General features: G+C 42.1%; 1 protein-coding gene across 5 annotated transcripts in view; it reads left to right on the top strand.

Moving 5' to 3' along the window:
- Nucleotides 1-13,349, top strand: part of WDPCP (WD repeat containing planar cell polarity effector) — a 541,772-nt gene that overhangs the window by 50,662 nt on the left and 477,761 nt on the right. For all 5 annotated transcript variants that reach the window (XM_068232353.1, XM_068232349.1, XM_068232350.1 and 2 more), the window contains exons 2-3: nt 1,259-1,319; nt 8,589-8,633. In XM_068232353.1, coding sequence (XP_068088454.1) covers nt 1,259-1,319; nt 8,589-8,633 — 106 coding nt within the window. The remainder of the gene's footprint in view (nt 1-1,258; nt 1,320-8,588; nt 8,634-13,349) is intronic.

Below are 13,349 nucleotides of genomic sequence, written 5' to 3'. Positions count from 1 at the left end.
AGGAAGTTTTTTGACTGATACAAACTGTTCATAGTACAATATAAACACTATACAGTGCAACACACACACTCATACATATGTATTTATACACTCACTTGCAGCATAATTTTACAATATCTGCAGCAGTAAGTTCCTTTTGGAGCTGGAGTTCAGCACAAATTTGAGTGACTTTGTCATTTTTTATTGTTCACACATGGCCATTTAAACGGAAGCAGGCAGGTTGGCACAGACATTTGGGTGCTTCATAGGCGCTCATTGAAAATATTGGGAAGAGTGTAAAAATTAGGTACCTCCGTGGGGAGGGTTCTAAGGTTAGGCAAGGGGGGGAATTAAGGTTATACATGGGGGGGGGGGGGATTTATGTATTGCAATGAAAAGCCTGGGACCCACTACAAAGCGCTATCGCAATCTCTAGAGATTTGTAGTAGCGATTTGCAAGCGATTTTGGAAGCGTTTTCCTTGCTCCTATACAATACATTACAATGGAAGTGTTCCCAAAATGCTGCATGTCCTGCGGTTGTGATTTGCTTAATCGCAATTGCCGTAGTGGAATCTGTCTCATCCATTTACAGAGCATTTAGGGAAATCGCTAGTGATCGCAAGCGAGCCCTAAATGCTCAAAAAGCGCTCTTTTGGGTTCCAGCCCTTATGGCTTTTAACACATAATCTATGCTTTGACTTGACCTATTGAAAGAGGAGACACTTTATTAAAAGAGGAGACATTTTGCTGAACTGTCTGCAGGTGGCGCCATTGCTCTCATTTTGACATCTCTGGAGAGGTTTCCACACCATGGACTTCAGGCAGTGTAAAATGAACTAACCACTGTTTTGACCCAAAAAACAGGCCCGAATTTTTCTCACTTCCACAATTCAGAACCACATGAATATATACATATTGATGATGTTAGTGATCAGTCTTTTCCCCTCTTTTTCTATAAAATAACCAAGTGATGAGCCCAGGTATGCTTACTGTTGTGACCTCCATACATCTAGATTGGGTGACAAGAATCACACTACATACAATACTGTGGAAAAATCATGACTTAAGTTTTATTGAAACATCCCTCAGACTCTGTGAAAAGGAATGAGACACGAGTTCTTTTATTGGGTTTTTGTATTGATTTTCAGCTGTGTTGTGGTGCGGTTGTGATTGCTGATGACACAGGCACCTGTACAATATGATACCGTAGCTGAATAGGTGTCATTAATTTGCACATGTTGTGCCTTTATGTGAGCCATTCTATCTCCTCTTTCATAGATGTCCTTCTGCCTGACTGAGCTGTACCTGTGGTCTCTGAAGAATTCCTTGCATGTTGGAGGTAAATCTCTTTTATTGAAGTTCTATTTTGTGCTCTCCATGGGGCTCTGGTGTTTGGGAAAGAGATCATTATGTGTTTGTTTGTAGCGTGTTACAGGCATCTCTGGAAGGAAGAGGAGGCTCAGGTTGTGTCAGTTCAATGGCCAGCCCAGGCTTCCTCTCTACAGTAGCATTATATCAATAGCGGAATATCAGCCACACATGAGGCTGATAGGCCAACTTTAGGTACTTATCCGTTAGCCGGGCGCATCCGGCAGGTGGCGCTGTTGTTGCTAATTTCAATGATAATTACTTCACGTAACAAAACTGTGACTGTAAATGCCGAGGGTGGCGCTAATTGCATTCATAGTTAAGATAACAATATGTGTCTTAAAAAAGTGATTTAATTAAATGAGAAATAAGCCGGCGGCAATGTAACAGATCAAGCCGCTGGCTTCGTGTCTCGCTCTCCTCTCCCTTGCCCTCTCTCGTATAGAGCCCTGGGGGGGGGGGGGGACATGCGTGTCCCCCCCCAGAGTCGTTCGTCGCGGCAGGCAATCCTGCCTGTTTTATTGCGACGAATGACTCTGGGGGGACACGAGTCCCCCCCCCCCCCAGGGCTGCCAGTGTTGTATACGAGAGAGGGCAAGGGGAAGGAGAGCGAGACACGAAGCCAGCGGCTTGATCTGTTACATTGCGGCCGGCTTATTTCTCATTTAATTAAATCACTTTTTTAATACACATATTGTTATCTTAACTATGAATGCAATTAGCGCCACCCGCGGCGTTTACATTCACAGATTTGTTACGTGAAGTAATTATCATTGAAATTAGCAACAACAGCGCCACCTGCCGGATGCGCACGGCTAACGGATAAGTACCCAACTTTATACCATTCTAGCAATAAGTATGTGGCTTAACGGCTAGGCTAAAAAATCTATGCTAATGTATTCTGTGTTTCAGGGTACGGTTCCACTAGTGCATTGTGGAATCGCCGCGAATTCCCCGCAGAGGAATTCGCAGGCAGGAGCGAAATCGCATGCGGTTGTATGCGAATTTTACCGCGAATTCGCATACGATTTCGCATGGATGACGCTGTGTGCGAATTTAACCATGGCAGTGCCTGTGTGCTTTTTCATTGATTTCATGCGAAATCGTATGCGGATTCGCATACAAAAATTCCATGCGAATTCCCTATTAAATACATTGTATGTGAATCGCATGCGGTGTGTGCGGTGTCCGAATTCGGATGGCTCTGCTGTGCAGATTTTTCCTGCACAAGAAAACGCTCCGTTTTCCTGACAAGTGGACACAGGCTCATTAACTTCTATTGGTTATGCGAATTTGCATGCGGGGAACGCATGCGAATTCTCGTTAGTGGAAACGCACCCTAAACCTCACACTACACAGTAGTTTGTAGTAAAAAAAAAATGGCCCTAGTAAAAACCTGATTATCCCCATCTAAAAGGCTATGCAATGATTAATTAACAATGCAAAGCTTCTAATAGCTGATACAGCAAACCAGTAGCAGTGTTAAAGAACAACCGAAGTGAGAGGGATATGGAAGCTGCCATATTTGTTTCATGTTAAAGGGACTCAGCTGACGAAAGCAAAAAGATATATACATACCTGGGGCTTCCTCCAGCCCCATATGCTCAGATCGCTCCTGCGCCACTGTCCTCAGATCCAGTCTGACGTAAGAAAAGTGCTCTCTTTGCGTATCTCTCTAGCAGCCACTGGAGAGACAAGTAGAGGGTGCACTTCTCTTGTGTAGACATTGCTCCGACTGATTGAAGTGTCTGGACCCGGTCCCTGAAGCTGCGGGCAGAGAAGGACGGCGGCGTGGGAGCGATCTGAGCATATGGGGCTGGAGGAAGCCCCAGGTATATATAAATCTTTTTTCTTTAGGCTACTTGCACACCAAGACGTTGCGTTAGGTGCTACGTTAAGGTCGCATAACGTGGTGCAGGAGAGGACGGTAGAGTGAGCCGCGTTAGGCGGCTCTATCCGTATAAGGTCTCCCAGAGTGGCGCTGATTGGCCGGCGGGACCACGTGATGCGGAGCGAGACACTCCGCATCACGTGGTCCCGCCGGCCAATCAGCGGCCGCCAGTGCAGTGAATATTAAGTAGCCATGTGGCTACTGTAGCAGCATCTCCCCGCCTCCTCTCACCCCCCACTGCGCATGTGCAAACAGTCTAACGCGGCTATAGCCGCTCTAACGCCGTAGCATGCTGCACTTTCGGCAGAACGTGCAGCGTTACATGTAACGCAACGTGGGCTGTGTGAACAGCCCACTTGTGTTACATTGCTGTGCGTTGGGGGAGCGTTACAGGCGCACTAACGTGCGCCTGTAACGTCTTAGTGTGTAAGCAGCCTTAGGCCCAGTGCACACCGAGCGGTTTTTGGAGCGATCCGCCTGGAAAAATGCTTGGCTAATGTATTGCAATGGGATGGTGCACACCGGCAGTTTGAGGTTTTTGCCAAGCCGCAAACGCGCCTCCTGCTGCGCGTTTGCGGTTTGCTAAAAAAACTCAAACCGCCGGTGTGCACCACACATTGAAATACAATAGCCAAGCGTTTTCACTGGCTGATGCGGCTGGTGGATCGCATACAAAATCCGCTTGGTGTGCACCCGGCCAAATATGTGCTCTCTGCTCCCAAAACCGCTAGCGTTTTGACGATCTGCTGGCGGTTTTGGTGTGCACTGGGCCAAAGTCAGCTCTGGTACACTTTAAGCAATATCACTTACCTGGCTATCCTGCTGATCCTCTGCCTCTAATACTTTTAGCCGTAGACCCTGAACAATCATGCAGCAGATCAGGTGTTTCTGACATTATTGTCAGATATGACAAGATTAGCTGCATGCTTGTTTCTGGAGTGTTTCAGACACTACTGCAGCCAAATAGATCAGCAGGGCTGCCAGGCAACTGGTATTGTTTAAACTAAAACAAATATGGCAGCCTCCATATCTCTCGTTACAGTTGTCCTTTAATTCAGTGATTTTCTAGGCCTAACTTCCCACTCCTGGGTGAGGCTGAACAGCTTGCAGCCCTGCGATTTCTGTGTTTCTTTTTTACTTATTTGCGATTCTGCGTTTTGCAATTTTTTTTTTGTTGTGTGTGTGCATTTTGTATGCGATATTTGGGAATGTGATTTGTTTTTGTTTTTATAATGTATGTTATTAACTTCAAAATCATGTTCAAATTTTCACAGTATGATTACATTTTTTTGCATTTTAATTGTGATTAGCATTTTGTTTGCAAAACATTTTTGATGCTCGAAAAATAAGAAAAACAAAGGTTAAATGAGAAGCCATGGAAAAACATTATATGTGTGATGAACGTAAAGTCACAATCCTGCTTGAGGCATGTGAATTCTGTTCAGTGGGAAAGGGGCCTTAGGAGATAGTACTGCGCAGGCACAGAACGCTCCCGGCAACGGGAACGTGACAGAGGCCCGTCACCGGGCTGCGCAGGTGCAGTAGACCACCGACTAGCGCGACTGGAGCACTAATCCCGGGAGAGATTATAGACGGCCGGGGAGGGCAGCAAGGGAGGCAACAGTGCCCATGGGGCTGAAGGAAGCCCCAGGTCAGTTTCAGTTCTTTACCTCCCTTCATCTCAAGTACACTTCAAAGTTAAATACATATGTCATCCTCCCTATCCCTCTCACAGGTTTCCTTTAAGTTTTTGGGAGCTAGAAGCACTAGCAGCAAAATTATATGGACAGTAAGATGTGGATGTTCTGTATGGCAAACAGAGCCATGTGTACTTCAGACAGGGCACTGTTGCCATAGTTGCAAAGCAATGACTTTTGAACATCCTGAGAGCTTTACAAAATGTATTACAGAATACACAGATGGTGACCCAGAACCACTAGGAAGGTATAGGGGATTAACATGCATAAGCTATAGGCTTGCTATACAACAGTGGTTCTGGATGTGAATTCAGGGGAAAAAAGTACCTTCTGTTTAATAAGGTAAAACTTCACTCGGCGTTGATTTTTAGTAGGAGGGCGTATAGGTCTCTTTTAGCCCCCTATACCTTCCTAGTGGTTCTTGGGCACCATGAGCTGTATGAGTATTCTTTAATACTGGTCCAAGCCCTATCCCATAGAGCTGTATAATTCCCTGCCATGCACTGATAAGGTCCAGACCGTCCAAAAGAGGCTGTCTGCATATTGGATTGGTGTGGCTTTGTAACATTTATAAGCTATAGGCTTACTATACCACAGTGGCTCTGTATGTGGGCCAGGCTTAAGGGACAAAAAGAGATTATTTGCGTATTCAGGAGTGATGCATCGTGGGAAACCACAGTTGCTTACTTAAAGCTGTATTATCACAAATACCTTCTGTTTTCATTAGGTAAATTACACATTACAAAATGTATAGCTCTCTGCAGGCTGAAATGGAAAGTCAATTTAAGTTAATAACAATAAATTACAAAATAACTTGTATAGCTTTATATGTAAGTGAAATTACATATAAAGTTCTGGGATAGAATTATTGATTGATTTTTGATTTATGAAGAGCCAACATATTCTGTGGCACTGTACAGAGCTCTATCTAGACATGTCACAGCAATAAAAGTGACATGTCTAGATAGAGCTCTCTTTAATTCCAGCATGTTAGGAAAAAAAGCCAGGCCGCAGTGTTGTCAGGTTGTGGATCCCCCATTTATTTGTCATAATTGTTTATAGGACCCCCACAACCATAAATAACCTGTATTGCCAGGAGATCAGTTCACGGTACAGCTCTCTACCTCCGCCACTATGGGAACATCAGCTGCATGCTGAGCGAATCCGCAGCCCTTCCAGCACAGATCAAATGTTAATTTATTGTTAAATTAAAATCAGGCTCTGAAGATACAGGGAACAATTTCTTACATTGTTGTTATGAGTTCAGAGAAAGTATTGATGTGGAAAAATAATTTAATGGCATTTGCTAGAGAGCTGTGTTAAACCAATTGAGTGTGGCTGATATGCAGCACAGAGCAGTGTATTGCATGTCTGACTGAAATCAAGTGCTCTGCTCCTTTGTGAAAAGCTCTCTCCCTCCCCTTGTACGCCTTCTTTTTGTTTTATTTTCTTTCCTATTATTACTTTTCTTTATTGTTGTTTTTTCCCTCTCCCCTCTCATATTCCCTTTCTTTAACTGCCTTTCTTCATCAACTTTCTTCTGTTTCATAAAACTCATTCTTCTCTTCTTCACCACCATTCCCCCATTATTTTGTTTCCTCTCTTTCCCTCTTGTTTCTTCTCACTGTATTCTTTATTTTCCTTTTCTCTGTTCTCCCTATTCTTTCACTTTCTTTTGTTTTTCTTTCACTTCTTCTTTTCCCCTCTCTTCTCACCTCATTCTTTCTCTTCTGTCACCCCATTATTTCACTTTCACTTCTCTTTTCTCCTCTCACCCTATTCATTCACTTTCTCTTATCTTCTCTTCTCTCCTCTCAGGGCCCATTCACAATAGCAATCGCAAAACGCTTGCGTTTGCGCAAGTGATTTTACAGCAATTACTGTACACTCGCGAATCCCAGGCACTTTTTTAAGCACTGTATCGCGATCACTCCAGAATCGCGGCAAAATGCTACATGCAACATATTTTGCGATTGCTGCTAAACGCGAATCGCCTGCAATCGGCAGCATTCGCGGCAGTGAGATCACTGCCATTAAGTTTGTATTGCGCTAGCACTTTAAAAAGCGCTAGCGCTTTAGCGATTAGTGGGAATCACACGCTAATCGCCCAAGTGAGAGTGGGCCCTGTCCCTATTCTTTCACTTTCTCTCCTCTTCTCTCCTCTCACCCTATTCATTCACTTTCTCTTATATCCTCTTCTCTCCTCTCACCCTATTTATTCACTTTCTCTTATATCCTTGTCTCTCCTCTCACCCTATTCATTCATTTCTCTTATACCCTCTTCTCTCCTCTTACACTATTCTTTCACTTTCTCTTATATCCTCTTCTCTCCTCTTACACTATTCTTTCACTTTCTCTTAAGTCCTTTTCTTGCCTTTCACCCTATTCTTTCACTTCCACTCCTCTTTTCTCCTCTCACCTTGTTCATTTACTTTATCTTATCTCCTCCCAGCCAATTCCTCTCATGACCTCTTCTTTTCCCTCAACCCATTCTTTTACTTCCTCTTCTCACCCATTTCTCATCTCCCAAAGAACCCCCCAGTCCCCCCTCCCTGTTTTTCAGCCCAATCTTTCACTTTCCTTTCTCTCCTCTCACCACATTCTTTTACTTCCTCTCCATTCCTCTTTTTTCCATTACATTTGTTCACCTCCTCTCTTCTCCTTTCACCCCATTCTTTCACATTTTCGCCTCACCGCATTCCTTCTTCTCTTCATCGTCATCCTTTTACCACATTCTCTCTCTTCTTTCTCTCTCCTCTCACCCTATTCTATCTCTTCCTCTCTGCTTTCCTTTCACTGCATTCTTATTGTCCCTTTCCTGTCCTCTCACCTCATTCCTTCTTTTCCTCTCTTTATCTTATCTCCTCCCAGCCAATTCCTCTCATGACCTCTTCTTTTCCCTCAACCCATTCTTTTACTTCCTCTTCTCACCCATTTCTCATCTCCCAAAGAACCCCCCAGTCTCCCCTCCCTGTTTTTCAGCCCCTTCTTTCACTTCCCTTTCTCTCCTCTCACCACATTCTTTTACTTCCTCTCCATTCCTCTTTTTTCCATTACATTTGTTCACCTCCTCTCTTCTCCTTTCACCCCATTCTTTCACATTTTCGCCTCACCACATTCCTTCTTCTCTTCATCGTCATCCTTTTACCACATTCTCTCTCTTCTTTCTCTCCCCTCTCACCCTATTCTATCTCTTCCTCTCTGCTTTCCTTTCACTGCATTCTTATTGTCCCTTTCCTGTCCTCTCACCTCATTCCTTCTTTTCCTCTCATCTTCTTTCACTGCATTATTTCTGTGTATCTTCTCTCCTTTCATCCCAAATCTTTTGTTTTATCATTTGCTAGCTCTTCTTTCTTTTCCTCTCTTCTATTATCTTCTCCACTCACCAATTATTTCACTTCCTCTCTTCTCATCTCACCCCATTACTTATCTTCCTCTCCCTCACCCAAGTCTTCTCTTTTTCTCCTCTCCTCTTTCTGCATTACCCCATTATTTTCTCCCTTCACTTTTTCTCTCCTGCTCCTCTCCTTCCCATCTTCTATCTGTCCCTCTTTACTTTCTCCCTCCTTCTCCCACTCACACTTGTTTCCCTTCTTTTTCCTATTGCTGACCTCCTTGCTTTAATCTCCACCCCACCCTTCTCTTTATTCAGATGGAGATGTTGGAGTCCACCACTATCATGAAAAGAAGGAATCAGGTAATGTCAACATTTATGATACATGATACTATTGTATATATGAGCTTTACCAAGTGTGTGGTTGATGTGTGTTGCATACACAACAGGCAGAGTACACTTAATGTATCTCTGGCTAAGCATTTGTTTTGTATAAACCCTCCAACTGACAAGTAATCCCAATGTTTTATGTAGTGACTGCCTTCAGCCAGGGAGTGTGTTTTCTGTGTACAGCACTTCACTTCAGCATTCATGGTGCCTGGAAACACAAGGCCTCTATCTGCTTGACTGGAAGGCTGGCAGGAAGAGTAAACTGGGCACTTTTGGCAGTTTCGCTATTGCAGTTTGTGTGAGTCAGAACTAGTTGCTCAATGCTGATGAGGTGCCAGCTTTTAGTCTACAGTCAAACATTCATTCATACTGAAGTTTACCTCCAGTGTTTGTTTCCCCATTATGACTGTTTATTTGTTGACCACTAGAGGGCACTGCACACCCAGGAGTGTTCCTCAGCCTTGGCCACATGCATCTGTAGCTGATATCTGAAATAGGCATTTCAGAAGTAAATGATCAATTTTCTTTATCTGATTAATTGGGTTAATCCTAGAAGTTTCACAAAGGGCCAAGAGGTCCCTACGGCTAAAGTTGTTCCTTGTTCCAGGCCGGAGCTGAGCGGAGAGGTTTGTGTGGGCATCCCTTGTCCTGTGTGTGCAACCACTAAGGTCTTGATGACAGATTGGCTCTGGATTCAGTTGCAGATCATTTTCTTATATGATGAGATTGAGAACTTGGATTCTCAACTCTCTTGCTGGGAAAAGTAAACTTCAGTGTTTTTATTTTAAGGTCGCTTTTTATATTCTAAAACAAAGTTTTTGACTAATACACAATATATATATAAAAAAAAGCCTCAGTCGACATTCCGTGAACAGTTATTTATCATGCTATTAATGTGAAGTTTATATAAAAGTAACCTTTCTTGTGAAGTATGGTTTTATATTGCTCCCAAATGTATATGTTCTATATTTTTATGCATTACATATAGCAGTTTCCAGAGTCTCTTCCCAGTGGATAGCTGTATTAAATAAGAATACTGTTGGCACCCTTATTGAATAGTTGTGTTATAAAAACTGGGACTACACTTTGCACTGGTTGTACTTTTTCTGTCGTTCTGATTATTATCAGTTACAATGGGAAAAAAAACAGAAAGTCACTGTGCTGCATAAGGGCTCTTTCACATCAGAGCTTGCGTTGGAGAACGCTCAAAGCATACGTTTTGTTGTATGCCTTTTACTGCGTTTTGATATGCGTTGCACTGCAGTGAGTGTGCGTTTTTAATCCGTTTTCAATGCGTTACTGCACATAGAAAAACGCAGGTAATTTTTTTTTCTTTTAGTTGTCAACTTTCTACATTGTTCCTCTGTTGCATTCTGGGACTGATTGCCTGCGTTAACGGATTAAAAACGCGCATAGTATGCGTTGACTAACATTGTAACGCATAAAGCTAGCGTTGGCCAAAAAACTGCGCCTGGTTGCAGTGGAACGCAACGCACAAAAAGGCTGCGTTATATGTGAAAGCTAAAATGAAAGTCTATGGACTTTCATTTCACCTTGGGTAACGCAAACTTTATCCTTTGCGTTGAAACGCAGAAAATCTGCCCTAATGTGAAAGAGCCCTAATGAATTAGGGATAACACCAGGGGGCCTATGTATAAATCGGCAAATGTTTTTTTTTCTTTTTTTTTCTTTTTTTTTTTGTTTCTTAAATAAAAAATAATTGCATTTTTTTTATAATTTATAAAACTGCCAATAAAGTTTTTTTTAAAGCATACTTCAAATAACATGTGATATGATGTGATAAGAATGGGTAAATGTAGTACTAGTCCTTCTAATAAAGTGTCTGAGGTCCCTTTTTTATTTTTTCTTATGACAAGGGTTTATAAACTAGTGCTTTTATTTATGCATATAGGCAGTTGAACAACAGTGGAATACAGGTCTGGCTCTCTGGAAAAGTCAACAATACCAAAACACTTCTGCTTGGTTGAGGAGACACTGCTGATAACAAGTTCAACCCTTAGCTAAAAATAAAAATATAAGACCCTGTTTCGTGTTTCTAATGTTCTATTTACCATTAGTACTACACATACATTTAATTATCTCATAAGTTTATTTTCAGTTCAGGCTTGCTTTAAATATTACGTGTGTGTGTGTGTGTGTGTGTGTGTGTGTGTGTGTGTGTGTGTGTTTGCCATTTTGCTATTTATTACTAGTATTGTGCACATTGCCCCATTTATAAAAGGGTAAAAAACAATTTTTGACCAATTTTTGATTAACGAGAGCATTTATGTCAATAGTGGAGAGCAGGGAGAAAATTGGGCAAGAACTTTTTTTGCTTCTAATGGCGTCTAGCCCCATTTTTTGGTCACTTCAGTACAGTTGATGTGGTTTTATAACTTTTATACTGTTTTAGTTTCTTCTTTTATACCACTTGTTCAATAACTATTCTTTTTCAGTGCATTTCAGTGGATCTTCTTTTCTCCACTTTAGGGTAAATGCAGGACATCAGCAAAGAAAACTGTTGCATTTCCAAAGCTGAGAAAAAAATGACCAATCCTTGCATAAATCACCCCTCTTTATTAACAGACCACTAGCTATATGCAACATGCAATTATGGCTACTTCTGTTGATGTACTGTGGATTGAAACATTATCCACTATTACCCTTCAATCATAAGGGGCTTGATTCACAAAACGGTGCTAACTTTTAGCACGCCGCGAAAAGTGCTTCGCCTGAAATTTCGAGTGATAACGATAAATGCGAATATTTTGCGTGTTAACGCACAAAAAATTTGCGTTAACGAGCGAACAAGGAATTTTTGCGCGCGATAACTGTTTTTCCGCGCAAAACCCGGTTTCATGCGAAACGCGGTAATACGTGTGAAAAGTCGTGCTAACAGTTAGCACCGTTTTGTGAATCAAGCCCAATGTATTTCATTCACTTACAAATCTTACACCACTTTTCCTAGGAAAAAAGATTGCTCACCAGAATTATTAAATAAATTAAATTAATTTTAGCAAGGTGTGTTGCACAGCTTCAACGCTGTCCTTATGGCATTCTTCAGTGTCTGCTTTATTGGGATTGGTATGTGTGTGGGATAAGTCACAGGGATGTACATAAAAAAACAACTCACAATTATCTCCTTATCGAAAGGGAAGGCACATTACAGTAACTGTGTAAGGCAATTTTGCATCATGCTTTGTGCAAACTTCTGGGTAATCAGTGAATCATTAACACAGAGAGATGTCGATTCTGTGCACCAAATGGAACACTATTCCTTTCAATGGTTTCAAGCAGCCTTAGATTTACATTTGCATTGGTATTAGAAAGCTATAGATGACTGAATTTGAAAGGTGACATTTAAAGCTTATCTAGATCACCCAAAAATGTCTGATGCCTCTTCCTGCACTCCTGGCTCCAATAGACTAATGTTAAGGCTGGTACACACAATTCAATTTCCCATCAGATCGATGGGTCGAATGGGTCATTTCCAGGATATCCCATCGAACCCCAGATTGAGAACGGAATCATTTTTCAGGTCAGAACTCCACAAAATCGATCCCATTCTCAATCAGGAGCAGATCAACACACCGGAGATTATCGATTTGACCCGTTGATCTGACAGGAAACCGCATCATGTGTTACAGGCATTGGTCTGCATTTCAGGAAGAGCACACTGGCTATTGTTAGTCTGTTGAAGCTGGGACTACAGGAAATGATGTCAATAATAGAGGCGGTATTATGGTCCTGGCTGCAGGGGCGACAGCAACTAGTGAACTAAGCATCCGGCCTCATCCTTAAAGAGACTCCGTAACAAAAATTGCATCCTGTTTTTTATCATCCTACAAGTTCTAAAAGCTATTCTAATGTGTTCTGGCTTACTGCAGCACGTTCTACTATCACAGTCTCTGTAATAAATCAATGTATCTCTCTCTTGTCAGACTTGTCAGGCCTGTGTCTGGAAGGCTGCCAAGTTCTTCAGTGTTGTGGTTCTGCTATGAACTCCCCCATCCAGGCCCCTCTCTGCACACTGCCTGTGTGATATTTAGATTAGTGCAGCTTCTCTCTGTTCTATTATCTTTTACAAGCTGGATAAATCCTCCTCTGAGCTGGCTGGGCTTTCACATACTGAGGAATTACATACAGGCAGAGCTGTCTGCACTCTGCAGGAAGAAATAGCCTGACACTTCAGTGGAAGATAGCTGCAGGGGGAAAGAAACACAAATGATCTCTTGAGATTCAAAAGGATGGCTGTATACAGCCTGCTTGTGTATGGATGTATTTTCTATGTGTGGACATACTGTACATCAATCTACTTCCTGTTTTGGTGGCCATTTTGTTTGTTTATAAACAAACTTTTTAAAACTGTTTTTAACCACTTTTAATGCGGCGAGGAGCGGCGAAATTGTGACAGAGGGTAATAGGAGATGTCCCCTAACGCACTGGTATGTTTACTTTTGTGCGATTTTAACAATACAGATTCTCTTTAAGCTTTTCTTTGAAATGCAGCACTGTGAGAGTAAGCAGCAGAGGAGGCTAAGTTACTTCTAAACCTAATTTAGTAATAGTATTGAGCATTACTGAACTAGTTGGCACTATTGGTTAAGATTGGCCTTCATGACATTCAATTACACAATGACTTGTGTAGGGAGCATGCTATATGTTATATCACTTTTTGGAGTTAAACTT

This window comes from Hyperolius riggenbachi, chromosome 4, assembly GCF_040937935.1.
Source record: "Hyperolius riggenbachi isolate aHypRig1 chromosome 4, aHypRig1.pri, whole genome shotgun sequence".
Lineage (NCBI taxonomy): Eukaryota > Metazoa > Chordata > Amphibia > Anura > Hyperoliidae > Hyperolius > Hyperolius riggenbachi.
Note: the sequence above shows the minus strand (reverse complement) of the source record. Positions and strands in the feature narration are given on the sequence as shown.